Source organism: Parathielavia appendiculata (genome assembly GCF_033297405.1).
Source record: "Parathielavia appendiculata strain CBS 731.68 unplaced genomic scaffold N657scaffold_8, whole genome shotgun sequence".
Taxonomy (NCBI): Eukaryota; Fungi; Ascomycota; class Sordariomycetes; order Sordariales; family Chaetomiaceae; genus Parathielavia; species Parathielavia appendiculata.
This window is the reverse complement of record NW_026944227.1, coordinates 516,709-539,123: the sequence shown is the minus strand read 5'-3', so window position 1 is coordinate 539,123 and position 22,415 is coordinate 516,709. Positions and strand designations below refer to the sequence as shown.

At 57.0% G+C, this 22,415-nt stretch overlaps 10 protein-coding genes across 10 annotated transcripts; 5 read left to right on the top strand and 5 right to left on the bottom strand.

The window, feature by feature from the left end:
- Window positions 1-329: 329 nt before the first annotated feature.
- On the bottom strand, window positions 330-3,212 carry N657DRAFT_656818 (glycoside hydrolase family 78 protein; the record flags this gene model as incomplete). Its single annotated transcript, XM_062794743.1, has 2 exons — window positions 330-2,777; window positions 2,829-3,212. The coding sequence occupies 2 exons, from the start codon at window positions 3,210-3,212 to the stop codon at window positions 330-332; spliced, it is 2,832 nt and encodes a 943-aa protein (XP_062646477.1).
- Window positions 3,213-3,771: 559 nt separating this feature from the next.
- Window positions 3,772-5,274, top strand: N657DRAFT_634722 (general substrate transporter; the record flags this gene model as incomplete). The annotated part of the gene is made up of 2 exons (XM_062791295.1): window positions 3,772-4,270; window positions 4,337-5,274. The coding sequence occupies 2 exons, from the start codon at window positions 3,772-3,774 to the stop codon at window positions 5,272-5,274; spliced, it is 1,437 nt and encodes a 478-aa protein (XP_062646476.1).
- Window positions 5,275-6,109: 835 nt separating this feature from the next.
- N657DRAFT_620717 (glycoside hydrolase family 5 protein) lies at window positions 6,110-7,549 on the bottom strand (the record flags this gene model as incomplete). Its single annotated transcript, XM_062790600.1, has 2 exons — window positions 6,511-7,549; window positions 6,110-6,336 (listed from the first exon to the last, which is right to left on the bottom strand). Exons 1-2 carry the CDS (start codon window positions 7,457-7,459, stop codon window positions 6,110-6,112), a joined length of 1,176 nt encoding a protein of 391 aa, XP_062646475.1. The 5' UTR covers window positions 7,460-7,549.
- Window positions 7,550-8,364: 815 nt separating this feature from the next.
- On the bottom strand, window positions 8,365-10,749 carry N657DRAFT_646436 (cytochrome P450). The gene is made up of 5 exons (XM_062793121.1): window positions 10,336-10,749; window positions 9,251-10,269; window positions 9,020-9,157; window positions 8,685-8,954; window positions 8,365-8,601 (listed from the first exon to the last, which is right to left on the bottom strand). Exons 1-4 carry the CDS (start codon window positions 10,547-10,549, stop codon window positions 8,757-8,759), a joined length of 1,569 nt encoding a protein of 522 aa, XP_062646474.1. The 5' UTR covers window positions 10,550-10,749; the 3' UTR covers window positions 8,365-8,601; window positions 8,685-8,756.
- Window positions 10,750-11,626: 877 nt separating this feature from the next.
- N657DRAFT_656814 (NAD(P)-binding protein) lies at window positions 11,627-12,703 on the top strand (the record flags this gene model as incomplete). The annotated part of the gene is made up of 4 exons (XM_062794742.1): window positions 11,627-11,942; window positions 12,056-12,137; window positions 12,246-12,552; window positions 12,614-12,703. 4 exons carry the CDS (start codon window positions 11,627-11,629, stop codon window positions 12,701-12,703), a joined length of 795 nt encoding a protein of 264 aa, XP_062646473.1.
- Window positions 12,704-13,118: 415 nt separating this feature from the next.
- N657DRAFT_656813 (uncharacterized protein) lies at window positions 13,119-14,273 on the bottom strand (the record flags this gene model as incomplete). The annotated part of the gene is made up of 2 exons (XM_062794741.1): window positions 13,119-13,590; window positions 13,645-14,273. The coding sequence occupies 2 exons, from the start codon at window positions 14,271-14,273 to the stop codon at window positions 13,119-13,121; spliced, it is 1,101 nt and encodes a 366-aa protein (XP_062646472.1).
- A 526-nt stretch (window positions 14,274-14,799) lies between these two features.
- N657DRAFT_646433 (uncharacterized protein) lies at window positions 14,800-15,517 on the top strand. Its single transcript, XM_062793120.1, has one exon. The coding sequence runs from the start codon at window positions 14,876-14,878 to the stop codon at window positions 15,056-15,058; it is 183 nt and encodes a 60-aa protein (XP_062646471.1). The 5' UTR covers window positions 14,800-14,875; the 3' UTR covers window positions 15,059-15,517.
- Window positions 15,518-16,808: 1,291 nt separating this feature from the next.
- Window positions 16,809-19,118, top strand: N657DRAFT_598414 (uncharacterized protein). The gene is made up of 4 exons (XM_062790043.1): window positions 16,809-17,377; window positions 17,435-17,464; window positions 18,326-18,490; window positions 18,549-19,118. The coding sequence occupies exons 1-4, from the start codon at window positions 17,147-17,149 to the stop codon at window positions 18,873-18,875; spliced, it is 753 nt and encodes a 250-aa protein (XP_062646470.1). The 5' UTR covers window positions 16,809-17,146; the 3' UTR covers window positions 18,876-19,118.
- Window positions 19,119-19,190: 72 nt separating this feature from the next.
- N657DRAFT_474449 (uncharacterized protein) lies at window positions 19,191-20,142 on the top strand. The gene has a single exon (XM_062787537.1). It carries the CDS (start codon window positions 19,506-19,508, stop codon window positions 20,091-20,093), a length of 588 nt encoding a protein of 195 aa, XP_062646469.1. The 5' UTR covers window positions 19,191-19,505; the 3' UTR covers window positions 20,094-20,142.
- Window positions 20,143-21,400: 1,258 nt separating this feature from the next.
- Window positions 21,401-21,802, bottom strand: N657DRAFT_574866 (HSP20-like chaperone; the record flags this gene model as incomplete). The annotated part of the gene is made up of 1 exon (XM_062789060.1): window positions 21,401-21,802. A coding segment is annotated over one exon (402 nt), but the record flags the coding sequence as incomplete, so codon positions are not given.
- Window positions 21,803-22,415: the final 613 nt, after the last annotated feature.

Genomic DNA, 22,415 nt, shown 5'->3' with positions numbered 1-22,415 from the left:
CCTGGACGCGTCTGGGGCCCGTGCCGGAGCCAGACGCACCTGTTGCCGCCTGGGCTGCCCCAGCGGTTACCAACAACCCTGCTGCCACAAAAATCCCTGCGTCTACAGCACAGCGAGATTGAATAAATGATCAAGGATGAGATCTCCAGTCAGTTCTCTCATGGAGCTCTCAATGAACTACCCCGGACGACTTAGAGGCTTGGGGTCACAGATCTGGAGAGAATCCGGCGGCAGAGAGGACGAGGCTGGGGAAGCTGAGCGACGGCCAACAACCGAGCCACTGAATAGTCTCAAAAGACGGTGATCAACCAACACGGTTCCTCTTTACTCTACAACAAGATCTCGACCTCGTACGTCCCATGATTCAGCTCAACGCTCGGCCCCTGCCTCCTTAACCTCCGCCCCTCGTCCCACCCCTCCCGCATCAGCTCCACCGCCGTCTCGGGCCCAGGAAGCAGCACCGTCGCGGTCGTCCCAACCGGCACCTTGACCCTCAACCTCGCCTTTCCTCGTGTTTCTTCCCTCTCAAACCTCACCTCAATCCTTCCATACGGACACTCGACCGTGCCCTCCACCCCCCTCCCAAAATTCTCTCCTCCGCGACCCAGCGGCGGCCGCACCGTCCACGCGCGGTACCCATCCGTCACCTCTCTCACGCCCAGCACGGCGCCATAGCACCACTCGAGCACGCTCGCGTACATGTCGTGGCACTTGCTGCGGCAGTGGTCCTGCCAGAACTCGGACAGCGTCGTCTCGCCGCGGCGGAGGAAGCGCAGGTACGACGGGTGCGGCGGCGGCGCCAGACCATTCTCCTCCCCATCCCTGCCGTGGCGGGAGGGTCCCAGCGCCATCGCCAGCGCCACATCAGCGCGGTCGAGATCTGCTAAGGTGTTCCACACGTGCTTGAGCCCGATGGAGCCCGCGCGAATGGTGGGTGACGAACCGTCTGGGGAGCAGGCGGTGAGGAACGCGTGCTGGACGTCAGCTTTGTGCTGAGGTGGGACGAGGCCCAGCTGTAGGGCCATGGCCTGCGCCACGGCCGTGCAGTCGTGCCTGCCGTCGGCGTGGTCGAGGGAGGTATAGAAGGCGTAGGACCGGTTGGAGCGCGGGTGGGACGGGAGCACGAGGAGGTGCTCGTTATAGACCCGGTGGATGCGCTCGGCCCAGGCGCGGTACTTGGCCGCGTCGGTCGTGTAGCCCAGCGTGTTGGCCATGAGCTCCACGTTGCGAAGGCATTGATAATACATAGCCGTCTCAATGTTGGCCTGGTGGTTGCCATAGGCGATGTCGACGCCCCAGTCGCCCAGCCCGTGCTCGATGAGCCCGCCCCTGCGCTCCTTGGTCCGTAGGTAGTCGAGGTACCGCGTGCAGGGGACATACATTCTGGAGAAGGTGTGGGTCGAGCCGTAGTAGCGCTTGAGGAGCTCAGGCAGCAGCGCGATGGCGCCGCCCCAGGTGACGGTGTCGTGGAGGGGCCCGCACATGTAGCGCATTTCGGGCGCCATGGTGGGCACCAGGCCATTGGGCTCCTGCGCGTCGGCAATGTCGGCAAGGATCTTGGAGTAGAGGCTCTCCATGTCGCGCATGTACTGGGTTGCCGGCGCCAGGAGGTGCGTCACCTCGAGCCAGGCGAACTTCTCGATCTGCGGGCAGTCGGTGTGGTAGCTGAAGAGGTTGCTGGAGATGGACCAGTGGCACATGTTGATGAGGGCATTGACGTCTTCGTTGTCGGTCGTCATGGAGCCCAGCCGTCGGGCGGCCGATGAGACGTGGCGGCCCCAAACCGAGTGGATAACGGGGAGACCTAGGCCCGGCCCGACCGCTACGCCTTCGACTTGGATGTACCGGGCGCTCGTGAAGGAGAAGTCGGGGGCCCAACTCTCGACGCCCTCGCCTGATAAAGTTATTCTGGAGTAGACGCCCGTCTCGAACTCCTTGAACAGCGGGTCGGGCATCAACACGGCGCCGTGCTCGTCCACCGTCTCCGAGTAGCGGACAATGACCTCGGCGCCCGCCGGCCCACTCACTTCGATATGCACCATGGTCGACATGTTTTGTCCAAGGTCGAAGCTGACGATGGCCGGCGCGATGGTTTTTTTCGAGACCGGCAGCACCGTCTCGTGGAGCATGACTGGCGGCTGGCTCTGGTATGCCAACTTCCCCCTGGGGCCGGTCAGAGGCTTTGCACAAGTCCACGCCGAATCGTCGAACGACGCAGCATCCCATCCGACGGGGTACTCTCTCTTGTCGTGCGTCTCCGAGGCGTAGACGTTGGCGAGCGACGTCGCGCTGGCCCTAACCTTCCAGTCCGGTCCCGAGATGACTGTCTCCCGCCGGCCGTCCTCGTAAAAGAGGTGTAGTTCGGCGAAGAAGCACAGCTCGTTTCCATATCGCACGTATGTGTTGTCCTCGTACGTCGGCCAGAAGAATCGGTCGCCTTGGTCTCCGGCGTAGAAGCCGTTGCCGACATGGGCAGCCACGACGTTCTCTCCGTCGGCGAGTTTGCCGGACAGGTCGTAGGCGACAAACTGGACGGTGCGGTGGTAGTTGGTCCAGCCCGGGTCGAGCACGTGGGAGGAGGCCGGCAACCCGTTGCAGAAGAGGTTGAAGTGGCCGAGACCCGACGCAAAGGCGATGGCCCGAACTGGCTTCTCGGCGAGCGCGAAGGACTTGCGAAGGTACAAGGGCTTGTCTCCGCCGTTTCCAATCCATACGGCCTTCCAGCGGTTCGGTTCGTCCTCAAACCAGGTCTTGAAGATGAGGCTCGAGTGTGGCATCTGTTGGTCAGCACACCAGAACCGGATTCAGTTAAACCACGCTCGACTTACATAGGTCTGGTTCATGCTGTACGGGGGAAGCAGCCGGTTGGACCGCGGGTAGGCCGTGAAGAACTCGTTCGACGGAGACGTCGTCGGAACGCCATTCTGACCCCACACGGTCACCTGCCAGTAGTGAAACGTTGCTGACAGGAAGCCGCCCTTTGGCCTACAGACAATGTCCCGTTGCTCACTGCTCTGGACCTTGCCGGTGTCCCAGAGAAGGACCAAGTCGTCGCCACCTTGTCCCTGAGGACTGGCGGCGAGCGTGATGCGGTACGCCGTCTGCCGGGCATTCTCGACGTGCGAGTCCAGAATCCAAAAGAAGCGGATCTCGTCCACGTCGATGCCGAGCACCTCGTGGAAGCCGTGGATGCCACACCGTACGATTTCCATTTTTGTCGGCGCTGCTTGTTGGTAACTTGGTTCCGCAGATGTCAAGTCGGGCTGCCACAGACCATGTGTTGTTCGGCACGAGGAGACTCCCAAGTCACTGAGATTCCATAATCAATGATCAGCGTCGGGCTGTTTTACACCGTCTTTACACCGAAGCCCGCAAGTTCTGGCCCTGCCTCTCAACTCTCCCCTCGCCGGGACCGGTAGCTTCGCATGTCAACGAATGGGGATCCGGGGTAGGCATCGGGATGTGGAGGACACATGTAAGAAAGGTGATGCGACATCACTTGGGTCATCACCTTGTCCGAATGCGACGCCGTGCTTCAGGGGCTGTTCGGGCCATGTCATGTCCGAGATGGAGCGTTCGGACGACCTCGACAACGACATGTGGCGATTCCTTCGCAAGGGTGTGTGCTGGGGGGCCATTGCTAGGGCAAGATTGATCGCCCACAGCGTCCGCCATCAAGTACAAAAATCGAGCACACGACCTTGCCTCCGCTCCTCGTGATGCCGACTACCACTTACGCAAAGTACCTGCCCTTGTGCGCAAATCAACACAATGGGCCGCGCAACCACCTTCTTGTCGGCTGTGTTCCTAGCCCTGGGAGGCTTCCTCTTTGGCTATGACTCGGGCATCATCACGTCCACCATTGCGCTCCCTACCTTTGTCGACTCATTCGGCAAACCGTCCGACACAACCATCGGGGGCATCGTGTCGGCCTTCCAGGGCGGTGCCATTCTCGGCACCATCATCAACATGTTCGCCGCCGACCGGCTCGGCCGCCGACGGACCATCTTTGCCGGCTCCGCCGTATCGTGTCTCGGAGCGTCCCTCCAGGCGGGCGCTGTCAGCATTCCCATGGTCATCGTCGGCCGCTTCATTGGCGGGGTGGCGGTCGGCATGCTGACCTCGACCATCCCCATGTACGCCGGCGAGCTGTCCGAAGCCAAGTTCAGGGGTATCCTCTCGGGCCTGCTCCAGTGGATGTTGAGCTGGGGCTTTCTGGTGGCCCAGTGGTTGGGTTACGGCTGCTCGTTTGTGGCGGGCTCTTTCTCATGTCGGTCAATCATATGAGATACCTAGGAACGGAGAGCAGTAGTACTGACTTGAGTGTGTGTCACAGGGCGCTTCCCCCTTGCTTTTCAGAACGTACCTAGTCTCATCCTGCTCGTCGGCATTTTCTTTCTGCACGAGTCGCCTCGCTGGCTGATGGAAAAGGACCGGCACGAGGAGGCCCGGGCTGTCTTGGACAGACTCCGTTCGGGCCAGGATAGGGACCTCGTTGAGCTAGAGCTCCAGGAAATCCGCGAGGCCATCCTGGCCGACCGCGCAATGGGCGACATCAGCTGGAAGTCGATCGTCACGCGACCGACCTGGCGGAAGCGCCTGCTCCTCGGCTGCGGCGTGCAAGCATTCGGTCCGCTCTCGGGCATCAACGTCATTAACTACTACGGGCCCCGGATATACGGCATCCTCGGCATCTCGGCGCAGACGTCGCTCATGATCATCGGCATTAACGGCGCCCTCTCCATCATCTACTGCACCATCGGCCTGTGGCTGCTGGAGAAGGTCGGCCGGGTCAAGCCGCTGATCGTGTCGGCCGCCGGCCTCGCCGCGGCGCTGCTCGTCAACGCCGTCCAGGGGCAGTACTTTGACGCCGGCAACGGCAACCAGATGCGCAGCATGGTGGCCATGAACTTCATCTTCTCGCTGTTTTACACCCCGCTCGGCATCATCTCGTGGGTGTACCCGGCCGAGATTTTCCCCGTCGAAGTCCGCGCGCTCGGCAACGCCATTACTACCTTTACCAACTGGGCCGTCAACCTGATCTTTGCCCAGTTTACCCCCGACGCGCTGACGGCCATCGAGTTCAAGTACTTTTATGTGTTTTTTGTCTTCAACCTGTTCGCCATGCTGTGCTACATCTTCTTTTACCCGGAGACCATGGGCCGCACGCTGGAGCAGATGGATGAGCTGTTTGGAGACCATCCTGTTGCGGTGAAGGATATGGTGATTGCGGAGAGAGAAAAGGAGATTGTCATTACTCAGGAGGCCGCGTAGAGTGCGCCTGGGTGGAAACGGGAGTGGCTACCTTCCATGTGGGCGGGATGTTGGAAAGTCTGCCAGCATGTATCCTGGGTACCTCGGGGTGGGTGATTAGAACCTTTTGATAGGTGGGTTTGCTTTCAGCAATTACCTTGTGTAGCGGTCATTGTATACCTTCCCGGGCACGCCAGCGGTCTACCCTGCTCTGTGAGAAGCGTACACTGTCTGTCTGAGCTTCGAGGTCAGCCATCCATGGGTGACTTCTTTGGTGTTGCGAGTGGTTTGGTACCGTATAATGACAAGAAGACATTATCCAAGAGCAGTGCTCCCTTGGGTTGAGTCTAAACTCGTGGGCGAGAACCATGAGCCTTGAATCCGCTGGGAGAGTCCTAGATGTTGCCACACGTGGCACCCATAACTCGCCGAAATGAATAAGAAAACTTGGCTTGGGGGAAGGAAGAGATTGAGTAGGAAGCCTTTGGTGGTGTTGGCAGCTCAAAATTGATTCAGCTTGTAGTCGCTATGCATGTATTGCGAGATGTCTACGGTAGGAGGTTACTGTAAGTAAGGTGCAGTACCTTAGGGAGATTCGACAAAAGCCCGTCGGGAGGTTGCCCTATCTCTCTTGGCATAGCTACAGATCAATTCAAAGCAAACATGGACTTGATGATGCTCTGGGCATATGGGCAGAGGTCTCAGACGGCCTGAAAGAGTGGAGGTGCTGACTTAGAGTGCCCAAGATCCCTTCCGTATACCAGGCTAACTAACACTCCCGCTTGTGACTGGCCATCCGGTCACCGATTCACCTAATTCCCTGGCAGATCATCCCCGGCATTCACCCGTCTTTCCTTTACACACAGCTGACTCCCTTCGAGGGGTCAATGATGCCGAGGTCCATGAACTTCTCATAGCTCCAATAGTCCCCCTGCACACCCTCCCCCTGAACGGGAACATTGCCATAGAACCGATACGTCCAGTAAGCGCTCCCGCTGGTGTACTTCTCCCAGGCCTGCAGGCCCGTGTTCAGGTTCACCCTGCGGCTGGCCAGTGTATTATTGCTGGTAGCCTGAATGGACCCTACGAACGATGTCAGCTCGTGAATTTTCTATCCTGTGAAATGTCCGGACTGGAGGGATCTCAGAATCAAAGAACGCGCTTATCTCGGGAGCAGAATGGCTTCCTTCGAGGCAGCCATAAAATGGGAAAGGCAATAACAGTCTACAAACAACAGAAAAAAAAGGTGTTGCTTACACTCGCCGACAAAGACGGGGAACCTGCCGTCGCCGGCCGAGGCGCGGGCGTCGGCGCAGAGGAACTGCGGCAGGTTGGCCGACGTGGCCGGCCGGCCGGCAAAGTAGTAGTTGTGCACGTCAAAGACGATTCTTGCCTCGGATTCGAACAAGGGGGACCAGTACTCCTCGCCCAGGAACCCGCCCTGCAGCATGACGGGGATGTTCCGGTTGACGCGCCGCACCCGGTCGAGCACGCCGCGGAAGTAGGCCAGCACCCAGGCCCGCCCGTCCTCGCTCAGGGACTCGGGCGTGCCGAACTTGGACATATCGCGGTTGTCGACGGGCTCGTTGATGGGCGCGAGCGTGTAGCCGTGCGGGTGGTCCGAGGTCTGGATGAAGGCGAGGGCGGCCTCGACGGCGCGGTATGAGTAGTCGAGCGCGGTTTGGTTCTGAAACCAGTCGTAGCCGCCCTCGCGGCCGCCGAGGCCCATGCCGTTGAGGCCGCCGGGCAGGGAGTGGATGTCGACGATGACGTGCATGCCGTGCTGTGCGATAGCGTAGCGCGAGATGGACCGGAGGTGTTCGACCTGGCGGCCGGTGTACAGCTGAGAGCCGGGCACCTTGACCCACGCGTTGTAGCCTGTGGGGATGCGGAGCACGTTGATGCCCGCGGCGGCCAGCCGGTCGATGTCCGAGGGCCGGATGTAGCTGGCGTAGCGCTGCTCCAGCACGGAGCCGCAGCGGCTGCCCAGGTTGACGCACAGCTCCCATTCGTCGCGGGCGCTGCCGCCGTGCTGGGACCAGAAGCCGGGGTCGATAACGGCCTCTTGGTGCAGCCAGCCGCCCAGGTCGACTCCTCTGGCCGTGAAGGTTCTCCAATCAAGGTAGGACGGGGACGGGGCTGGCGCTGCGAGAACCTGCTGCAGGCCCACGAGGCAGCATGAAAAAGTGGCGAGGCGGGTAAACATGTTGTTGGCTTGAGGATAAGGCAGGTACTGAAAGAGGTGACTCAAGGCTTAAAGCAAAGGGTTTATGTTGCTAGGACTTGATGCCATCGCCACTGTGGTGGTGGGACTTGGTTTGATTTATATAGACGGCCCAGTATTCATAAGTCTGCATGTGTGTCCTGCTTCTCATCGAGTGAGCTCTCTCACACAGTGCGATGAGCATCTTGATGCCCCCTCGGTCTCTCGACACCGAATACTCCACGATCGATCCCGGAATCCGGATGCCCATCTCAATCGAGGATGGAATATGGAGTCGCATTCTCCATCCCCCGCAATGTACCCCAGAAATCCAAATCTGGGGTGCATGACGCTGGGTTACCCAACACTTCTCTCTGGCTGCATTCCAGTTCGCATGCCTGCAGGTGAGTGACCCTTGTCGTGCTATCGGGAGAAGTGGAGGACGTCCACCCGAAAGGCCAAGACTTGGGAGACATCGGTCAATGTACTACTTGTACAAACACGGAGATATCTCGCCAACTCGCCCCTAAAATGACCGAGAACTTCTGCTTTGGCGGGCCGACATGGGAGTGATGCCGAGCACACATCATGCTCGGGGCACGTTGGCCAACAGTACCGAGCGGTGTGAGTCTACGAGATGGAAGTGGGCGGGGAAACTTGAAGGGGCCTGATGGCGAGGGGCCGACTTCTCTGGCTCACGAGCATGAGCGGGCTAGAGTCATATTACACGGTCTGTAGCTGGGAGTGCAGCACTGGAGCGTTGGGATATCGGGCGGCTCGAGGCTATGGTTCGACAAGCAACCAACCCGTCCGTCACGTAGCAGTTCAGACGTGTAAGCGGGGATATACGGCTCATCCTCTCGAACGTTTTGAATTCTTCACACTTGGCTATATTTAACTTAGATGGAAACATGAGCGAGAAGATTGATTTTCTTCTGCCTTCATTCCGTGAGGAGAAGGTGAAAGGACGACCCCCGATGCTTCGGACCGAGGCTTGGTTGATCATAGTGAATGGAAGATGATTAGCTTTGAGAAGCTAGCAAGTCGAGCAAGTTCCCTAGTGAATTGAGTGCAGCAAGTAGGTAGTTCCGTTGGATTGTAGGTACACGGTTTGATTCAATAAACCTCCGTACGAGACGTGAAATCTTTGGAACGTGAGGTGCTCGATTGTCAACCTTGGAGGTCCACAAAGTCGGTCCCCAGAGGGAAGCTACTTTTCCTTACGTACCTTAGTGATTTGAAGTACCTGGTCACGGAGAATAACACTCCACAGGTACTTTACCGCAACTACCAATCCAAGTCACGGCCCATCGCCGACCAGCCTGGGCCGAACCAAAACCTTGAAGTTCTCGGGCTTGACAAACCAATGGTCCTTCGTCTGCCACTGTCCCATGTTGCAGAGTTCCATATCATAATCCCGAACCAACCTCGGCACCAGCTTGCACATTTCGAGCATCGAAATATGCCGCCCGATGCAGGTGCGAGAGCCCAGGCCAAACTTGGGTTGTTCATCAGCATCACGGTCACTCCGCTATAGCAGCTGAGGAGAGGGGAAGAACTTACCGGCATCCAATGCCGATTCATGGCACCGATCCTCTCCTTGTCCTTCTGGAGCCATCTGTCCGGGTTGAACCTGTCTGTGTCATCGCCGAATATCGCTTTGTTGTTGTGCTCCACCCAGCTGTTGATTCCTACAATCGCCTGGAGAAGAGTGTCCCCATTAGCCAGTTGTTGCGGAGGGAGAATGGCACGAAAAGGCCAACTTGAGGGGGGAAAAAAAAATGTTAAACCTACCCCTTCTGGAAAGAAGACTCCGCTAATAGTTGCGCCCCCTTCGGGAACCACTCTTTCGAGCGGCAGGCCCGTGGCCGGATGCATTCGCAGCGCCTCCTTGATGACGGCCTGAAGGTACGGCATGCCCTGACTTTGGGCAAACGTGATATGGGGCGAAGCCTTGTTCTGCGGGCAGTGCTGGTCCACCTCGCCTCGCAGCTTCGTCAGGACGCCGGGGTTGTGCAGGACATGGTACAGGATGGCGCTGAGGCTGATGGACGTCGTGTCGGAACCGGCCACCATGTTGGACACGCAGCCCGAAAGAACGTGGTACGTGGTGAAGACGGCCGGGTCTTGCGAGTGTTTCTGGACAAACTTGGAGAGGAAGTCCATCGTCTGTCCCTGCTCCTCGCCCTTGCCATAATTCTTTCCGGGAACCATAACCTGTGCCTTGGGCGTGGCCTGGTGCGCCGCCATGCACTCCTGGGTGAAGTTGACAATGAACTGCCTCCCCTTGCCGCGCGAGCCGGCCAGCCAGTTCCGCACCCGGAAGAGGATCGGGTGCATCAGCGGGTACACGCCGACGACGCTCGCGTAGGCCAGGTGGTCGCCGAGATTCCGCATGACGTCGCCGACGTCCTCGCCAAAGTCCAGGAAGCCGATGCGTTTCGAGTACGTGATCATGCCGATGACGTCGAAGGCGTAACACTGCAGCCAGTGGCCCATGTCCAGAGGCCGGCTCCAGTCGGTGCCGGCGACCATCTCGGACAGTCTCTGGCAGAACAGATGGGCGCACTCGTCGACGTAGGATTCGTAATGGACGAGGCTGGACATGCTGTATGTGTTCTGGTACTGGCGGCGGTTGGAGGCGTGGCGCTTGGCGTCCTGATCGCTGAAGAGCGACCAGGCGTGGGAGGAAGGGGTGCCCCAGGTCTGGTACCAGGAAGACTTGGTGAATTTACTGGCAGGACCGTAGATGATGCTGGCTGCCTGGGGGTCGGCGATGCTGAAGCGGTTGACGCCGTACCTCACAACCGGTCCTGTCTCATACAAGCCATAACTCAGACCAAATGCATACTTGGGTTAGCCCATCAGGACGAACGTACCATACTTTTGGTGGAGTCGGACATTGTCCTTCTCGAAACTGCCCCGGTAGATGCGGTAGGCATACCACAGGTCCGTGAAGCGGGCAATGGCCGGCCCGGGCACCGAGGCAAGACGGGTAAAGAAGGCTCGCCATATGGTGACCGCCAGAGCTACGGCCAAGACGACCCCAATACCTGCAAGTGAAAGGAGTGCCGAGATGAGTGCTTGGAACATGGCGAGAAACCGGAAATGTGCGACGATAAACGGGAATGTCCCGGATACGGTTATGCCGTTGTTATGGAGCAGTCAACAGTATTGGTTCCATCGCGAACAGGACAAGACATATATGTCCCTTTCGGTTCCTGTACCGACATCACATGGCGCTCAGTGCTTGGGAAGTCGACGAGATCAACGATTGGCGGTGTTAAGGCCGGATGTTGTGGAGACACACCCGTGTCGGGAGCCAGGAGGGCCGCAAAGCGGGGGCGGCAGGGCCCGTCGGGTACGGATACCGAGACGGGGGTCCGCCAATTAGAGCCCTAACTCCCGCAGTGGGTATCAGTTGCTCAGGGTGAGACATCACGGTGGTGCTTCGGCCAGCACCAGACCCTACTCACTCCTTGGATTTCTTACCAAGTCTGTCATAGGGAGGACAATAATTTTGAACGTTGGAAATAAGAGTGGTACGGAGTAACCCAGGGCATTATCTAGGGTAACGATTCGAGTGGCGGTTTACGGATAAGGTTAGCTCGTAAACTCTCATGATAACTGCAAGCTCTGGGCCCACTGTATCTTCACCAAGCACACCTTCAAGAAGAACCAGTTTGCCGATCCTTACACCTACGAGTCCACTTCCCTCACGATACGGAGTTGCCCGAGTCGCAGGAAAGAGCAGCGTAATAACCTGAAACGAAGCCAGCAACGCAGTCGCCATCCATCATCCAAATTCCACCATCCTTTCACGGCGGAAGATACAACATACATTATTAATCACCACTGCTCCCACGCCGGGGTTACTAATTCAACGACGTGATCTCGTCATACCAGACTCAACTATAAGCAACCAAACATCTCGCCTCTTTGAAGCCGCCCACCTCTTGAACACACATCCATCATATATTAAAGTGTCTATCAAAATTCTATCACGTCCACTTCTCGTGCCTCCCTCGTAGTAACATCGTCCTGCACCACTGACCAGTACCCACGACAATCCTCAAACCACACCACCTTCAACAATCCAATCCAATTCAGTCCAGTCCAATCCAATCCAATCCAATCCAACCCAACCCCCTTTATCAAATACAACCCACAATGACGACCCCAACAGCCTCAACAATCTCCAAATCCTTCTACGCCCTCATCGCCGGCGTCGGCCCGGGCACAGGCCGCGCCGTGGCGTTGCGCTTCGCGCGGGCCTACCCGGTCGTGCTGCTGGCGCGCAAGCCCGAGAGCTACGAGGGCATCGTAGCCGAGATTCGGCGGCAGGGCGGCGAGGCGGTTGGCGTCAGCGCCGACACGTCCGATGCGGCGTCAGTACAATCTGCGCTGGAGGTCGTCAGGAGGGAGTTTGCCGGCAAGAGCGACAATGGAGAGGGTGGGAAGGGCCTGGGGTTGGCCGTCGCTGTTTGTAAGATTTCCCATCTTCATTTCTTTCCGTTACCTTGCGTGCTGTTGGTGGGGTGGTCGCTTTTATTTGGAAAGAATTGGGTGTGTGCTGATTTGCGGGGATGATAATGATAGACAACGTCGGCGCCGGGTTCGGCGTCAAGCCGTTTCTTGAAACGACGGTCGAGGAGCTCGATGCCAGTTTGGCTGCCAACGCGTACGTTGATTATTCCCTCTCCCACCTCCCCCTCCAAATTCCCCTCTAACCTTACCTACCTCCATCATCTTCTGACAATGGCACCCCCCTCCCACTGACTTGAACCAGCCGAGGCCTCTACAACTTCGCCCAGGCGACCCTCCCCTCTCTCCTGGAATCCGTCCCCACCAGCCCGCATTCCCCGTCCCTAATCATCTCGGGCGCCACGGCCTCGGTCCGCGGTTCGGCCCGCTTCGGCCTCTTTGCGGCTGGTAAATTCGCCGTGCGGGCGCTGGGCCAGAGCCTGGCGAGGGAGTTCGGCCCACAGGGCGTGCATGTGGCGCATGTGGTACTGGACGGTGTGATTGATATCCCACGGACGAAGGGATATACGGTAAACGAAGGAAAGGAGGACGGAAAGATTAGTGCTGATGCTGTGAGTTTCGATTCTCAAGACGCCAGTGGTGTGCGAGCCTGTGTTGCTGACGGGCATGAAGATTGCCGAGAGTTACTGGCATTTGCATACGCAGCATCGGTCGAGCTTCACGCATGAGCTTGATCTGAGGCCGTATGTTGAGAAGTTCTGAAGAGGCCGTCGGTTGAACTAGACGGGAAAGTTTGGTCGTGGTGGGACTATGCGGTGAACGTTAGTGTGTACACGGTTGACAATCGAGCAGATGGCCAGGAGTAGACTGCCCGGGGTGAGCACATCGCGGGAGACGGCGTGAGACAGCTCGGGGCCAGTAGTGCTCCGACATCGAGATATATTAGGCGTAGCCCTATATAGCCGGTCCTGCGCCTTTGGCTCTGTCACAGATTACCCTGTTCTAACCTTGCTGAATCTGGACACACTTTTCTTTGTGACCCAGTCTCGAACGTTCGTCAGACGTCCCGGCAGCATAGCCGACCCCACATGCCGGTTGAGGAGGAGCGCTCTCTGGGCTCGCTGCCCTCACCTGGCCGCGCGGCGTCGTGGTTTGGTCGTCCTCCGCAAGCGGAACTTCAGGTGTTGGGCACTGCTTCTGGATCCGCTCCCGGCTCGCCTTCTGGCTCTGCTGCCTCATCTGCCACACCATTCGTGCCACCGTTCGGCAGCGGAAGCCCATGCATGGCAGCCAGCCGTTCCTCCTCTCTCTTGATCCTGAGCGCCTCCGTCTCCCGCCGTAGCTTCTCGAGGTTCCATGCGTCGTCGTCCTCCTCTTCGTCGTCGTCGTCAGCCGTCCGCCAGTTGCCGCTCTCGAACAGGGCACGGCCGGTCGCCTCCTTGGCCTTGCGCAACTGTTCCTCTGCCGCCTTCTTATCCAGACGCTCCTTCTTCCACTTGGCGAACGTCTCGGGAGTCACCGGTGTAAGGGTGCCCGTAAGCTTGTGCCGTTCTGACTCGAGGAATTCTTCGATCGTGAGCGTCTTGAGCGGCGATTTGTCCAACAGAGCCTTCTCTGCCGCCCTCTGCTCCTTTGTCTTGAGCACGAAGCTGGACAAGGGGTTAGCTGAAACCAAGACAAAGCACATCACTTGGAGTACGCACCCAGGCGGAAGAGCATGCTTGTACATGCACTTGTCGCCACCGTTTGGGCAAACCCAGAACCAGCCGTATTTGCCGTCTTCGATGGCTTGGATAAAGTACTTGCACACCTTGTCGGTGGTTGTGCGCTGGTTGCCCTTCTTGGACAACACCACGGACCGCAGCTTCTCCTCGTCCCAGTCGGCCGACGTCTCCTGCTTCTTCTTCTCCTCGTCCTCGTTGCGCGTGTCCTGGTACAAGTCCCTCTTCTCGACCTTGCGCTCCACATCGAGGTTGTGGGCAAACTTGCACTTCTTGCCCTTCTCGCAATTGCCCTTCTTGTAGAAGATGCAAACGACCGTCTTGGGGTCGACGCCGAACGGCACCTTCTGCACCTGGGCTGGCTTGTTGAGGAGCGCCTCGGCCTCCCGCTTGGCCTCCTCGGCAGCCTTCTTCTCGCGCTCGCGTGCCGCCCTCTCGGCCTCCTTCCGTTTCTGCTCAGCGCTCCCGCTTGCCTGCACAGACGACTGTATTTGGGCAATCGTCTTCTTGGCTACGGCGCCCTTCTTGTTCTTCATGCCAAAGGTCTTGTCCTCGACAATCTTTTTGGCATCCTTCTTGACGCTGCCCTTTTGGTCCTTCTTGGGAGGCATGGTGGGCGAATTGTGTGGGGTCTGACAGCGCGAGGGTAGGCGGTGATGGGGACAGTCTCGATGGAGAGCGACGCGGAAGGCGGTGGTCTGTTGTGTGGTGGTTGTCGGAATTTGCCCGAAGGCAAACTCGAAGTTTCCAGGCGGGGATGTCCAAGAAACAGTGCCCAGGCTGAGAACCCTCAATGGCTCCGTTTTGTGCTCCACTGCACTCAACCCTTAACTTCCGCCCGGCTACAGGGTTGCTGCACGTGACCTGTAATCTTCACTGTGCTTCCATGGTAGTGTATGCTACTGACATATACGCAGTCTGTTTTCCGTACGGTTACCGTTACATTCTTTCAGTGATGGCCAAGCGTCGATATTGATAACGATAACGTCGGTTAGTGATGCGACGGCTCTCGAAAGCTGTCCACATCGCGCGCTGTTCTCAACAACCAGCCGACAGAACAACATCAGACAGGCAAGGTACGGCGCCCTTTGGCCTATGACGCAGTACTTCTCAAACTAATCACATATTCGCGAATTCAGCCTCGCCGTCAACAAAGCTCACGCAGAACCGCACCACCGGTCCAACATCCGGCTCCGTCGATCCCAATCACACCATGATCACGGACGGGGAGCTCTACCGCCTTGCCATCTTTCTCGGCTCGGCGGCAGCGGTGCTGATTATTCTGCACACCTTTTTCGAAGTCAACTCAACGACGGACGACCGTGAAACCGACAAAGAGAAAGCACCATTGACAACAGGGCCGCAATCCGCGCCGGCGACCACCAAGACAAGATAGCTGGCATGATGTCAAGAAGGGGTGTACGATGCAATACTTGAGGACGTTCTTTCACTACGGCAGGGAGTTTTCTAAGGACTCCCGGCAGCTGCTTGCGAAAGAGACCTACGGCTGCGGCGAGGCAGTTCCAAGCCGTAAGAAAGATCGCAGGGGCGCAACGGCACACCAGGCCGAGGTGGAGGGCTCCTGTGCAGCGGGCCGGTTGTTTATTAGGCACATTTGTTGGTCCTGTGTGGCAGATTTCGGCAGCCGGTGCAATGGGGAGAATTGGAAGGGCTCGAAGGGATAGCAGGAAGGTAAAGTAATGAGACGTTGGTAGTCAACCCATTCGATTATATCCATGCCCCGTCCTTCCACACCAAGATCTCAATTTTTACATGGGGATCGGCAACTGTGATGCATGCGGCTTGACATTTGGTTGCCTATATGGAAACACAAAGCTGTCCACCGTGAATTTCAAACACAGTGCAGCCAATTTCACAACTCCGACTGTACATGTGCAAAATCGGTGCATGGTAAGGATATGTCTTCCGAGGTGCAGTAGCGCTTATCAACAGTTTGCAGCCAAACCTATGATTATTCAGTATGTGGTCGGTTCCTTTTTATGCACTGGCAAACCGCGTTCTCCCAAGCCTCAGCTTCGTCCCCGCGCAATGTAAGCATGCCGTCACCTAGGGCCACGAATGAGTACCTCCGTAAAGCTATCAGAATATGGTGTTAAATGGATCTTTTCAAAACAAAGAAAACAGGGTGGACGGTGCCCAGGATTCAATAAACAGGGCGCCACAACTTAAATCTACAGTCCACTTGGTAATGCTGTTCCGAGCGAGCGGTCTTGAGCGTTGGCGGAAGGACAGTTAGCTGGGCTTTATCGAAAACGAGTTGAGTTCCATGACGTGGGTTACAGTACCTAACTAACGTCGGGCAGATTATGCTTGGGAGGCTCTTCCATCAGCAGTTTCTGCCATGTGAAGGCGATCAACTTGTCAACCGAGCCGGGCGGCACCACTTCTGAATCTCTGATTGTCCGTCTTGACCGGATTTCCCATATGGCGCAACGCACCTCTGAGAAGCTGAGTAGGTGTCTCAGTTTTTGTAAATACCTCCACTACGTAAAATTCTTCGGTGAGTATTTCAATTACGAACGAGCCTCCTCAACATCTTAGAGATCAATTCTCTTCAATATTAAGGGAGCTGTTCAACGAGCTAACCCTCTTTAGGGGGGAAGATCATATTCGTCTAACCCTTTATTTTCAGATTAGGATTTTTCTTTAGGGATGAGCGTTTGTTAGATCCTCTTTTGGAAGTGAGAGATTATCCTTCTCTTATACGAGTATAATCCTAATAAGTAATGTCGATGTAAGCGGGTTACTTGACGATTTTAACGGTCAAATACATAGCTTCAGGGAGTGTTTTATAATACTAAGAACCTCCCGGACTACATTTTCGTAGATGCCGGTGGCGCCCTACGGTCCATTACGCCAGACGCCTACATACAGTATGTACCTGTAATATAGGGTCTTCAGCCACTCACTGTGGCTAAAGCCGGCTAGCTCATCTGTAGCTTAGCGTCATGTCTGAGGGAGTCTGCGCCACTTTCACAGGCCTCCTGTCTTGGCAGCTGGCTCCTCTTGCCCAACCAACTCTTGCGCCGCAGCGACTGCTTCCCTCAAAATCTCGCGCGACTCTGGTGCGCTCTCTTGTTTCCCCGTCTTTTCTCCATCAGCCACCACATCAATCACATCCATCATCCTCCTGCTCGCTCCTTTCAGGCTTGCATCAATCCTCGCTTGCCTGGATTATTTGACTCTGCCGACAATAACCCATTTTAACAAATAAAGCGATATATCTCGTCCCTTTTGCTGCTTTCAAGCACCGACCGCGACTTGGCGCGACGTGCAGCAGCAAAACCTGGTGACCCGGCGATCGCACGACCGCCTTCTCGAACCTGCCTCTGAACCATCGATAGCGAAGCCTTTCAAAGCTTCTGCATCGCGCTCGACAGTTAAAGAGCTGCGATCGTTATTCAGCCATTCATCACCACCTTCGAACCACACCTAATTCACGTCGCAATTTCCTCTCGCCACCATGTCCGGCAAGCTGGACCAGTCTCTCGATGAGATCCTTACCAGTCAACGGCGCAACCAGCAAGGCCGTCGCCGCTCTACGCGCCGTGCTGCTGGCGCCGATAGGCCCGCACCCGCTGCTCCGGCCGGCGGCATTCAGAAGAACGCTAAGCCCGCGCGCGGCGCTGCCAAGCCCACGCCCGCCAAGACCGCTGGCCTGACCGGCGAGAGCAAGATCATGGTCAGCAACCTGGTAAGTCGCATCATCACACCAACCTCATTATGAGTTCTGCTTCTAACCTCGTCATAGCCCAAGGATGTTTCCGAAGGCCAGATCAAGGTATGTTATTACCGATGAGGCCGTATCGCCTTCGGACTTCCGTGGACGCATCTCTTTCGCGGCATATCCTATCGACGTTTTGTCCTCGGTGGACAATGAGGGTGGTCATCTTCGGACCCCAGCGCTTTGGAGTGCGCCTGTCATGATGCCATAGTTCCTTCCGGGTGCGCAGAGCTGGCACTGCTCTCCTGCGTCATCGAGGCTGTCAAGCCAGGAAGTTGAGCAAGCCCCCGTCTAGCTGCACGTCCCGCCGTTTGGGTTGCCTGGCAAGCTCCCCTGACTCGGAAACAGTGCGCAGACCACAGGGCGCCGGCGACATATCAGACAGAAACCGCCAAGCTGGGTGTTTACGTTATATCTCAGCTGGCTGGCAACCAGCCTGATGATACTGCTTATCAGCGAGTTTAGCAGTGAGCAAAGGATGCGGCTCTTCTCTTTCACGAACCTTTCCAAGTTCGTCGGCTACATGGTGGCGGAGTTGGCTGTTTTTCGTTGCTGGGATAATCCGGCTTCTCGGGGCTTCCTTGGGACTTTCTGGAGGACACATCCAGGTTAGGGTTAGGGCTTAGCATGGCCGGGGCCACGTCGTACACACTGTCGCCTCTCAACAGGGGTCCGTGGTCTGGATCCTGGAGTCGGTCGAATGGTTTCAGTGGACGTCGGACGTGGCTCACCTGCCAGTCGCCGGTGACGCTACCCTGGAGACTTCGCTCACTGCTCTGCTCGCTGCTTTTTGGTTTCCTCCTTTCGGACGCCTGCATGACGGAATGCCTTGTCGGATTCAACGTCGACTGCCCACGGATGCGAATGCGCGGGATTTCGAAATTTTGCTTGACGCTAACTACGGATTCCCTTCGATAGGACTATTTCCAGCAGTCAGTTGGTCAGGTCAAGAGGGTCGAGCTCTCATACGGACCCGGTGGAGTTAGCCGCGGCATTGCCCATGTCACCTTCCACCATGCGGACGGCGCCAGCAAGGCTTTCTCGACCCTCAACGGACTGCTCATCGATAACAAGCCCGTCAAGGTAAGACTCGAGCGTGTTCTCAGAAGCTTTTGCCCACCAATGCTGACTCTGGTCAAAGGTCGAAGTTGTGGTTTCTTCTGCAGAACTTATCCCTCAGCCCAAGCCGCTCTCTCAGCGCATCGCGCAGCCCAAGGCTCAGCCTAAGTCTGCTGCCACGGTGAAGCAGAACGGCGCCGGCGCGAAGGGCGGTGCTGCGGCTGGCAAGGGGGGCAAGAAGCCGGCTCGGCGTGCTCGCAGCAACCGGCCGGTTAAGAAGACGGCGGAGGAGCTCGACTCGGAGATGGCGGATTACTTTGACAGCGCGAACACTGAGAACACGGGCAACGCCGCTGCCCCCCCGGCTGCTGCTGGCGGTGATGCCCCGATGGAGGAAGACGTTCTTTAAATGATAGGCGCGCAGAGAGCGTATATTCCCCGTATCCAGGCGGGTTACTAGCGGCATTATTGATGTACGAAATGGGTTTCGGGCGGTTTGGCATTTGGGTTGGACGGGTCGGGCACAGCTTTGACTTTGCGGCTGAGCATCTCTTAGGCACAGATTGGCACTTGTGAGCTTTGCGGTTACTGTATAATTCACTTGCGGTTCGTACACAAGATCAACGCGCCCTCCTACATCCTGCATGACCACCCGGGCACCAACGCCTTCGTCTGGATATCCGCCGCTCCTGGGGCCTGGCCGTGAGATGTACCCTCCCCCGTTCTCATAACCGAAGAAGCCACCACCGCCGCCAGCAACACATGGGGCACCTTCAACCCGCTCCCCTTGCTGCCCGAACCGTTGCACGTCAATTGGGTCAACAATGTACTACCCCATCCGCGGCCTTGACTCCTTAATTCCCAAAACTCGAATGGGACCACAGCCAGACACTTCTAGTCTCGCCCTGGTTCCGAACAACGGGTTGTCCCTCTCCGCAGCAACTGTAGCAGTCGAGCTCTAGTACATTAAAAGTCATCGGTGCGCGACACCCTCACCCGTGTATCCACGGCGAGTTCCCCAGCGAGATTTCCGAGCTGGATGACAGCGGGATCGCCGATCGCCACAGGGCCGGGTCGGAGGGGCGTTGCTAGGAGGGAGGTAGTAACATATCGCCGAAGCGTATCGAAAAGAGGAGAGTCAGAAGCGTCTGACATACCTTATATGTACAGTACAGTACTCTCTACCGTGACATGGCTCTCATTGAGCAACCTGATCTGCTGCTCAACTCGTCCCGTCCTCCCCATTCTCCTCCTCAGACGAGTTCTTAAGAACCAAACGGTTCCCAACACGAAATATTATGAAATCCTGAGCACAACAAGAGCATTTACAGCCGACCATCCCCTTACTCCCTCCCGGACCTATACCCTTCACCGTCCCGACACATATTCCACCCCTCTCCCCGCCACCTCCCACTCGAAAGGATCAACCCAGCCCTCGTCCGGCGGCAAGGCAACCATGCACGCGCCCATCCGCACAAATTCGGCGGCCTCTTTTGCCGTATATGGCGCCGACGCTTCAACGCGCCGTCGTTTCGAGGGCGCGGATGCTTTCAGGGCTGGCGCCAGACACGGGCCGCCGTTTATGGAAGCCTTTGAGGGCATGGTGATGCTCGTTTTGTTTGACTAACGGACCTCCCCAAATCCTATTTCTGGATCAAAAACGTGCCTCGAGGCCAAAGTGCGGGAGTGGCTTGGAAGTTCAGCTTCTGATGATATGTGTCGTTTTCAATGCTCTGTCATCCTAACACAAGTCGTCGAACCGGAAGGAGGTCGTAGCAGATATATATGCATGGCGTTCCTTTGGGCACACTCCAAATGAGTCTGATCAGAATCGGGTAGCAAACACATGTCCACGAGGACACAAATGTGGCACTGTACAGGCATGCAGATTGGTCCCTCCCTTGCGGCCGTCACAAAATGGGGAGCAGCCACCTCGTTGGCGCGAGAGAAGAAGAACAATGGCATCTTGATTGGAGGATTGAATTGACAAAGGGTACGCCAACCTGCCTGACCACGCTCATGTTCGTTTTCCAGAAATTGCAACTCAGTAGCCCGAGCACGGCCTATTCGGAGCTGGCTCTGTGATTCCATCGTTACACGTTTCCCAGCTCGCTCCCACTTCCTAAGGCAATAGTCAGGTATCTCGTGGAATCCCAGGCGTTCCGTGTCAATCAATGACTGCTGGACAGATCAGCGTATCACTATCAGCGCAAGCAAGCCCAAACTTGAAGGCGACGAAGAGCTCCATTCGCCGAGACCATGAGGGAATAGACCTGTCTCAATACATCAGATTGCTTCGTCATTGACGCCCGCTCCTGAGCTCCCATTGGCGAAGCGACCTATAGCCCGTTTAGCCGATCCGTATCTCATAGCTTCATCATCGACCTCCCAATCCGCGACGGGATCTCCACGCGTCTCATGTCGCCGGCGAAAGGGTTGTTGCCCCCAACCTGTTGCATCTAGGAGCTGGTGACAACCTCCTTGGCGTCCGGGGCATCCTCGGCTACCTTCTCGGTCTTGTTCTTCTCCCCCTCCTCCTCCTCGCCCTCGAGTGGCGGCATGTCGTCGTCTGACTCGTCGTCCTCGTCGTCGCCAGTAGGCATGCCAGCGCCGCTGCCGAGCTTCGAGAAGTCGATGCCGCCAAAGTCGCCGCCGCCTGGGAAATCACGGTTAGCCGGCTGCATTACTACCAGGTAGCAGAAGAGGGGCAGGCCATGTGGCGGGTGCAAGTATGCAGTATCGTAACGACCACTTCCAGCTACGTACCCATCCCCGGGAGTCCTCCTGTCGTGCCAGGTTTTAGTCCAAGCGATGGGTTCACGCGAAAGGGGTAAGCAATGGGAGCAATACAAGCCCAGACCAGGTACACACTCCTTCGCGGCCCTATTCTCGGGGAGGGGAGAGGAGGTGGCAGAGAAAAAAAAGAAGTCACGACTACTCACCCATTCCGCCAAAGTTGGCAAAGTCGTCCTCGGCGGCCTCGTTCTGCTCGTCCTCGTCCACCCACTTGTCAAAATCGGTCTTGAGGAAGTGGGCCTTCTTGGTGTCCTTGAGCAGCCGCGGCCAGTACGACTCGCTGAGCTCCTTCTTGCGCAGCTTCATCTCGACGTCGCGCGCCGTGTGGTTAACCTTGCTGGCCTCCGGGTCGATCTCAGCGTAGAACTCGAGCTCGACGTGGTACGTCTTCTTGAGCGTGTCCGAGTGGCCTTCAAATGTCAGCCCCGTCGGCTTGAGGTCAAGCTTGAGGTTCTCCCGCGGCACGTCGGGCACGCTGATGGTGAGATAGATGAAGTTCTTCTCGGCGTCGACGTTGGATGAGCGCTGCGCCCAGAGGACTGTGGAGGGTGGAGAGAATGCGATTAGCTTGAGCTAACAAGGAGCTTCACGGTAGCGCAAATCGCAATCACTGTGAAGGGAGCAGTGTCGCAGGGAATGCGCAAAAAACTCACCCTCGGGTGTCACTGTGGTGGTGGCCATTTTGATCTGTCAGGTGGCGGAAGTGTAAGTAGGCTGTGGTTGTGTCTCAAATGTTCAAGTGGGATTGTCGAGGAGGGGTAGCTTGGAGTCGGGAGCTGGGGACCAACGTTTTGCTGTTCAACAATAACTAATTAAGAGTCGGTCAGACGGCGCTTCTTGTTGAAGAGCAAGGTTCTGAAATCGTCTGAAGAGAGCTGCAGGTAGTTGCGATTCAAGTTTGGAGGAAGAGATGGCTGGTGAATTCGGGATGTGGTGAGGCGGCTGTGATTTCCACCGCTTTGCCTGCCAAGGGTGATGGTGGAATTCATGAGAAGCTCAAAGATGCAACTGCACGGGCCATCTAAGGCTGAATGCGTGAAGTGGGGTCATTTTCCAGAGTCACACTTCATGCCACCTGCGAGCTTTCTAGAACCGAGAAAACAGAGAACTGAGCTGAATGTCTGTTCAAGCTGTAATTCACACTGATATCATA